The sequence below is a fragment of the Diadema antillarum genome, unplaced genomic scaffold (assembly GCF_040938485.1).
Source record: "Diadema antillarum isolate AM-2024a unplaced genomic scaffold, OU_Dant_1.0 seq00000622_RagTag, whole genome shotgun sequence".
Taxonomy (NCBI): Eukaryota; Metazoa; Echinodermata; class Echinoidea; order Diadematoida; family Diadematidae; genus Diadema; species Diadema antillarum.
Genome location: NW_027271545.1, coordinates 1,052,971 through 1,061,605, shown reverse-complemented (window position 1 = coordinate 1,061,605; position 8,635 = coordinate 1,052,971). Strand labels below are relative to the sequence as shown.

The 8,635-nt window shown below is 37.6% G+C and overlaps 1 protein-coding gene across 1 annotated transcript; it reads left to right on the top strand.

The window, feature by feature from the left end:
• Nucleotides 1-1,094: 1,094 nt before the first annotated feature.
• Nucleotides 1,095-7,325, top strand: LOC139736129 (26S proteasome non-ATPase regulatory subunit 9-like). The gene is made up of 6 exons (XM_071646861.1): nucleotides 1,095-1,217; nucleotides 3,678-3,780; nucleotides 4,426-4,616; nucleotides 5,428-5,529; nucleotides 6,289-6,377; nucleotides 7,301-7,325. The coding sequence occupies exons 1-6, from the start codon at nucleotides 1,113-1,115 to the stop codon at nucleotides 7,323-7,325; spliced, it is 615 nt and encodes a 204-aa protein (XP_071502962.1). The 5' UTR covers nucleotides 1,095-1,112.
• The last annotated feature ends 1,310 nt before the right edge of the window (nucleotides 7,326-8,635 follow it).

Here is an 8,635-nt window from a genome sequence, read left to right as displayed (position 1 = left end):
CGCATCTGAAATAGGGATTTAGTTTGTAACATGTAATTATTTTTGTGCTATTTGGTTTGCATTTTTTTCACCACATTTTGTTTAAATTTAATTATTATTATTTTTTTTTTTTTTGGGGGGGGGGGGGAGGGGAGGTGGCTCTGCTCTATTGTTGTTGTGCACTGAGTGGGGTAAGGTGAATGGAGGAAAAATTCCCTAGTGAATCCAGCCTATCATGTACAGGAGAGTGCAGTACCGGTACATGACAAAGAGAAGACAATTTCTACCAGCTCTTTCAAATGTAATGCATTTTCGTAATTTATATTATCATAAATTCATATCACTGAAAGCATTAATTGTCATGCAGACTATTAACACATTTTGTTTGTACTCTGAGTGGTTCACACACCACTGCACTGTACTGTGCTGATTGATTACAATGACCTGCCAAAGTTATCATGACACAGCCCCCCCCCCCCCCCCCCCCCCCCCCTTCTACCAGCAAGGAGAAGTGGGCACCCTGTCGTCACGATAGTGTCAGTCATGTACACCTACATTGTACCTGGCCTACATACCTTGCCCTCGATATCACGAACAATGTTGTCCCTTCTTTTTATGGGGGTGGGGGGCAAACAAGACTGAAAGTAGAAATTCTATATTCGGACATTCACGACATGGGCCCACGACATGTTCCTTACATATCATCGTGAATATGAACATTGTTTAACATTGGTAACGCACTCTGCACACACACTCAAGACCCATTTGGTTCATTTACGTGCATAATTCGACTGTGTCATACGACGGCTGGTCAATGTTACAAAGTGTCGCGTACGCAGGAATATCATGAACCAAAGTTACATTTTCGTAGCTCATTTCACTTTAAATCACACAGACAGAAACAAATGAATTGATTCATTCACACATGCACATTATCTACAATGTATAGGAATGGGAAAGAAGGGTCACTAAACGACATTTTTTGGTAAATAATCACTTACTTCGCACGTACTAAATTTCGAACGTCAATTCACTTACCTGGCTCAGTCAGTGAACGTAAACAAATGTAATTCCTCGAAGTTTTGCTGCCATCTGCGATCGTATGGTTTCAACGACCGTGGCAGCATTTAAAGATGGCAGCCTCCAGTGCGGATGCAAGAGAGCGAGCCCAGGCTTTAGTAGCGAAGAAGGATGACATCGAACGGGAGATCAAAGCTCTGTTTGAAGTCTTAGAATCCGTGAGTTTAACATTGTGTCAATATTTTCATGATATTTGAGAGGAGTTCAGAAATTAAACTTTACACGACGGTTGCTTAAGTTTCTTAGTCCCGCACCTGATGTTCTGCGTTTGTAATTTATCCACGTCTAGCGTATGCGTGGCCGTCGTTGCCAATGGCAATGCAAGCAATATTTTTTTACACTGTAATAAACGAGTGTTACGACAGTCAACAGTAGGTGCCTTATGCTTATTTAGGGCGCTGTAATGTTGTGAATCGTAAATTCTCTGCACAGTTTAGTTGCTAATGTCTCCCCAAAAAGTGCAAGTCATTTCTTGACATTTTCAACTGTCAATAAATATTGGCCGTTAGAACGGCGTTAGGTGTCATTACAGTGCACTCCCGTTATAACGAAATGCTCGGGACCGGCAGTTTTCATTCGTTATAACGAAATTTCGTTATAACCGAACAAATACAATATATAACGAAAACAAGGAACCACGTATAGACCCAATCTATATATCATATTATGTTTGCTGAATACTCATCATACACTGGAAAGCTGTGTGAAATGTGATGGGATAACTACCGGTATACAATAATAAACGCAAGTTCCCCTCAGAAACTGTGTGTGACACAAGGAGCGAACTCACAGTGGTGTCACCCATGCAAAGACGCTATAAATGCTTGTTCCGCTATGTATTTTCGAAAGCAATTCGCATTTCGTTATAACGGAGCACATTTCTTTTGTTTTTCTTTGTCTGTGGCGCTCGGAAAAGACTTCGTTATAACGGAAATTTCGCTATAACCGTGTTCGTTATAAGCGAATTTTGTACCATAGACTTTTATGGTGATAAGTTTGGGACCAGAAGATTTACTTCGTTATAACGAAATTTCGTTATAACCGTGTTCGTTGTAACGGGAGTGCACTGTATTGCTATTGCATTGGTTCATGAGTACGAGTCACTTGAACATGAATGATGCTTGCCTTGAATGAGGATAGTTCTGTTACTTTTGGGAGGTGTCATATGGCAAGTATTCTTTTAAAGATTTTGATGTGACCAGCCCGAATGTGCAGCATGTCCGCGGGCTGCAGATGTAAGAATTTGGTGTCTTGTATCTTGGATCTTGGATGAGTAGATGTAGACCTCCCAAAAAACATCTTCTGTGGAGTTTTAACTGGAGGTATGTGCATCTGACTCTTACACTCCCCTACTACAGCCACAGGTGTATTTTTGTAGTTCGACTTCAGTTGTTGGCTACTAGTGGTACATAAATGGTGGGTTTTATTTTTTTATGTGTATTATTGTTTTGCCTGTGTCCTTCAAATGCTAAACTTTGTTTTGGCAAAGATTTTTTATTAACGATCTAATTACAGTACAAAGAAATATCACAATGTGGCAATAAATATTTTTTGCAGTATGGTAGGTGTGCAACCCACCGACCGGGTGCATAACGACCGACCGCGCATTATAATGACATTGCGCGTACAGAAAGAAAATGTACGCATGGGATCAAGGGACTACGCGCAACGGTGTTCGATTCTTCACTGGGCTACGCTACCAAGTAAAATGAGGCGAAGACAAATAAGTATTCCCTCTAAATTAACGAAATTTAGCAAAATCGAATAAGATTTATCGTGTAACTACATATAACTAGGCCGGCAGTGGCCTACCTTTGCTGACTCGTTGTTAGATGTAGAGTATCCTTCCGTAATAAATTTGACGATTTTGACCGCAAAATTGTCACCGCCGCTTGTACGATCGTGCACACACGGTACACATACACATTGACATGATTATTTTGTCGCCCGCTACGACCGTACGAGTTGAAGCAGAAACGAGAAATGAATGTGAAAAAACAAACCGACTCATCTAATTTATTTCAATTACGATGAAAAGTTTCCTAATGAAAATCAATTCAAATTCATCAAACAGTCCTTCAAAAGTAATATCGAAGGATTCAAAATATATTCAAATATTATTGGGGAAAAAATAACGGCTAGAAAAAAACAGCGGCCTGTCGAAAAAAAACGCATTTAAGTGCCCTTTATACGTATTGTCAGGGTGGTCGGTTGAAATGAGCAGGGCAACTGAGTGCGGAAAAAATGAGACCCCACGCGTTCGAAGCCGCCATCTAGAGCGCGTACCTCAGATCGCATTTTCAGTGCGCGCTTGTGAATCCTGAGTATTTTCTCCACACGTGAGTAAAATTTCAGGCAAATTGTGAGATTTTCCACGTTTCTATTGATAGAAAAACGTTAGGTGGCCGGTATTATGAACACCCAACCATACTTGATGATAATTATGATAGATAATTTCCAAAAACAAATTAGTAAAGATCTTAAGTTGTAGTCTATCTGTGATGATGATGTGGCAGGGAAATGTTCTCCCGAATGATGCCGATGACATGATGAAAAGCATAAAGATAAAACGACATTGAATTGAATGCTCTTTTACCCTCTTCATTCCATTTCTACAGCAAGGTGGTGTGGGTATGACCGGTCCATTGATCGACAGTGAGGGATACCCTCGCAGTGACATTGATGTCTACTCAGTCCGGACAGCTAGACATGACATAATATGTGAGCGTGTGTTCATTTTCTTTCCTTGATAAATCCTCCTCACTGTTATAAACATTTTTGTTGTTGTTTTTTTTTTTTGTATTATAATGTGTGATAATGATATTTGTATATGATAAAATTTACTCATGGGAATTATTTCTACATATTCCACCAGCAAAAAAAAAGTAAAAATAAAAACATGTAAATAATTATAAATTAGATTTTAAAATAGAGTCTACGAATAAATGAAAAAAGACAAGAACACCCAATTGTGTGGAGACTTCTGTAGTCCATTTCATTGCAGAAGTTTGGATGACCAGATAGGAAGTATGTACATACTTTAAAGTCGTGCTGGATCTCTAAGATCTTGTGTTATTATCTTTATCTGGACTTAAAGGTGGGGATTTGGCAAGAACAATGCCTGTACAGATTTCATTTGTTGGTCATGTAAGTATCATGAATACAAAAATCAGACTTTGCTGAATACACTAGAAATCGTACAGTAGAATTTTCCTTCATCTAGAACAGCTATTTCCCTACAAAATTAGGTTTTTCAGACTTTGTTAGGAGAATAGGTATTTTCATTGATGTAAAGGTGATTTGTCAATCAGCAGCAAAATCAGGTTTGTGAAATATGCATGCACTTATGATATGACTTCCCCTCAGGCTTACAGAACGACCACAAGGCGTTGATGAAGGAAATTGAGGAGGCACTGCACACTCTACACAGCATTGAGAGACAGCAGCGTGAGGCAGGAACTTACAATCCTGTCACAAACGGGTCCAGCAATGGTGCGGCTCTCATTCCGTTCGCCAAGGTGGACCTTGTTTCACCGGGATCTCCTGCTGAGAAGGCAGTAGGTTTTTTGAGTTATTCATTTCCATACTTGTGTATCAAGCCAAGCATTAAAAAAAAACTTCACACAATGCATGTTTTGCACTAAAAAAAAAAAGTAGAGAGGGGAGGAGAGTACTGTTGCTTTTACAGAATGAAACTACTGTTATTTAGAGGATTGGTTTTGATGATATCTTAAGACTCAATAGGCCTATCCGTAATATTATGTGCCCCAGCATGATATCACGATAAGGTTGCAGTCATTAAAGTGGAGAAAGCTGGAAAATATTGCCAGTTGGCAGGAAAATTTTTTAAAAATGGGGTAGGGTGTAAATGGTGTATAGGGTTCTCAACAAATCAAAAATTGCCATGGTGACATGCTTCTTAAGAATCACAATTTGTTATACAAATGCATATGGACATTGTGAGAGTAGGAATTACAGTTGTTGAAATATAAAACTTTTAATGTATATAGAATAATTTCACACATCCGTTATTGTGAATTTTTCTATTGAATAGCTTTAGGGTAAAGAGTTGCAACTTTGTTACATAATAATTGTTGTACTGTAACTGATCATATGTTTTTGTTTGTATTTTTATACATGTTTTGCAATGCATTATCATATTTAAATTATTGCATATCATGAGAGTGACAGGCTTAATGAGGGTATAGCTTCCATGTACTGTGATTGATTCTTCTGTGCTTAACCCAGGTTGGTGCCAATGCGAGAGAAAAGCTTCGACTTGGTAGTCAGAAGATACAATATGATATCTGCCATCTGTCCATCATTTGATTTACTTTTGTCCTTCTTCTGTGTATTCTTACCCATCAGGGTCTCGCAGTGGGTGACAGACTGGTAGAATTTGGATCAGTCACATCTGCAAACTTTAAGAGCATTCGGGATATTGCTCCAGTGGTCCAACACAGTCAAGGGGTAAGTCTGATGAGAAAGAATTTATAATTACAGAGCAAAGATCTGTAGCTATCAGCTTTACACTGATTTCTTACAAAGGTGAAGTCAACTTCTGACCCCTCCTTTCTCCTTTTCCCCTTTTCCATATCTTTTAAGAATGTTCATCTTATCACCAAATGTGGTTCACACAGAAGTCATTTTGTTTTTTTTTTCTCTCTCTCTCAGTAGAGTCGTACTGATTCCATACAATGTATGATGAGATGTATAAGACAGCATCAGCCATTATACATGATCAAAATATTCCCTTCTTCATGGTGTATGGTTTACATTTACATGTATGTATGAATGTGATCATTCAACTAGTCTTTGCCCAAAGATAAAGCAAACCTTTCTTAATTTTAAAGGTATATCAATATGCAAGGCATGAATGAATTTTGGCATTTGTATTTCTTTCTCTTTTTATGTTTCAAATTCTAAGCAGAATGTGTCTGTGAGAAAGTGGCTGGTAGCTAGCTATGATGGCTACCAACTCAAATATGGATGTATGGGACTGTTACCTACAAGTACATTGTATGTCCATTATTCCATTATTACATTTACAGACATCCCTATCTGTATGAGATTGTCAAATTTCTCAACTTTATAAAGACTTTTTTTTCATAAACAAGATTTCTTTGGAAATATTTGATTTTCATTGTCTGCTTTCATGCCACTGTAAAATAAAGGCATTTTCTTGTGCTTTTCCAAAATTATGCTTGGACTTTTAATCTATCTGCTCAGAGATCAGTGCGAGTGGTGGTCACGAGGAATGGTGATAAGGTTGTCCTCTCCCTGACTCCACAGACATGGAATGGAAGGGGCCTCCTCGGGTGAGTTTAAACGTTTCTATTCTTTGTTTTCTTTTTCATCATTCAAATGTTTAATGGAATCTGTTATTACAATTGAATATTATCATATGAATATAATGACAAGTCCAGGATCCATGCATTATGCTACAAGGTGATGTTTCACAGCATCTGTAATAATTTGTGCCTGAATTTCAAGATTGTGAGTCACACATTGCCAATGTACAAGCAGACTTCTGTGACTGTTCATGTCCTTGATACAGCTGTTTCTTAAAGTTGTCAATGGTTATCAAATTCATAGTTGGCCCATTCTTTCAGCCAGAGTGACCTAGTAGAATATAATGTAGTCTACAGATTTGACTTCAGTATTTCTTGTTTCTTTAACGTGAGGGGTGCTGGTCTCCAAACGATGGAGAAGAAGAAAATTGTATATAATATGAAGACATGGTGTCAGTGATGTTAATTATTTAAATAATGGTAGAAATGATGGGAGTCATTGCAGTTATAATTCAATTTTCTTTTCTTTTCTTTTCTTTTCTTTTCTTTTCTTTTCTTTTCTTTTCTTTTTCTGTCTGTCTATCTCTCTCTCTCTCTCTCTCTCTCTCTCTCTCTGGTTCAGAAGACATTGATGGAGCTGGGTTGGTAATACTCAGGACAATCTAAAATTGAGCTGTGACTGAGTCAGTGATTGAAATTCATGCTGTTAATGCAATATGTAGTAGAAAAGGAGTCTGAACTGCTGTCTGATGTAACAAATGAGCACAACAATTAAAAAAAAAAAAAAAAAAAAAAAGCAAGGAAAGGAAGACAAGAAGTAAAAAGTTCAGTCCCAAGATGTCTTTCATCCATTATACCTTGGTATATTCCAGAATCCTGCAGAATCATTTTACATAGACATTCGTATCATTAATTTGCTTACTTCTCTCTCTCTCTCCTTCCCCATACAGCTGCAACATCGTACCAATCAAGTAGCAGACAGACCAGAGCACTCTGCCCTCCCCATATGGACTCACAAACAAGATAGTCACAATTTTTATCCTCCATGCATAATACTGACTATTTAAAACTCTGTGGATGACCATGCTAGATTTCATTCATTTTACGCCTCGGTCCAAAGGGATGTTGGAGGGGCATCTGTTTGTTCGTTCTACCAAGATCTCGTCATCACACTTCGAATGGAAACAGTTCATTGTTTCATGCCTCAGCTGCAAATCTTTATCCTCCTGTTTTGTTGTCTGGCAAGACATAGGCATCATGTCATTTGTGTACATACTACTAGGACACCATATTATTCATTGATGCACAAAAGGCATCTGTACATGATATAATGGCCATGGTTTGAAGAAGAAAAAAAAAAAAATCTTTAAAGAAGATTATTCATGTAATGAGCAGTCATGCTCGATTTGTATAGCAAAGTAGACAGGACTAGAGGATTGACTTTGAGGTCAGAAGATGGCAAGACTAGTAAAGCACAACGTGCTAATTATGTACAGTAATTATGTGACCATGTTGAATGGGACATAATGTTTATAGGCTCCACAGATGAAATTTCATTTCAATGTCAAACAGTTTAAAAAAAAACGTGGAAGTGAAGTTAAGAAACAAATGATTTCCATGTAATTCCATGTATAGTTTATACTTGTTTGCTTGTCAAGTGTTTGTGTGTTGCTGATATGCTATTAAGTCCAGATTAGTCCTGACATTTTTCTTTCAGCAAGAAATACTACATGTGTGTATCAGTCATGAATTTTATTTTTTTTTTTTGTCTTCTGTCGATCAAAGTGTTTGACATGGAATAGAAGAATACAATTATTTTTGTTGTTTTTCCAATGAGGATAATCTTTACAAAATGTATTCCATGTTTATAGAGTCAGATATAGACAGAGAAGAAAAGGATGCATTTAAAAAGCCTTCTTGGATTATTTGATGCTTTTTAATGTACTCATTGTACAGATTTCATGCATACATGTTTAGATTGATTTCAATTTTTGATGCATGATGTATTATTGTACCCCATATCATTGGAAAAGCTGTTAATAATGTGCATAAAGTGTACAGTATGCATCAGGAATGTAATACAGTTTAGCTGGTGTCTTTTTTTTTCTATGCTTGCAAGGTACCTACCGTTTTAGAGAAGGTAAAATTGGCAGCCCGGGCAATCTTGCTACAAGAGGGGTTCCCAGTACATGTATTCGACTGCCTGAGATTTTGTTGAGAGAAGTTAGAAACAGATTTCATTCTCTGAAACTGCAGTGATCATATGTTTTGTGTGTGTGTGTGTG

Coding starts and splice junctions, on each gene's coding strand:
- LOC139736129 (XM_071646861.1), top strand. CDS start 1,113: ATGGCAGCCTCCAGTGCGGATGCAAGAGAGCGAGCCCAGGCTTTAGTA. Junction 1,218..3,677: donor TGTTTGAAGTCTTAGAATCC/GTGAGTTTAACA, acceptor CCATTTCTACAG/CAAGGTGGTGTGGGTATGAC. Junction 4,617..5,427: donor GATCTCCTGCTGAGAAGGCA/GTAGGTTTTTTG, acceptor CTTACCCATCAG/GGTCTCGCAGTGGGTGACAG.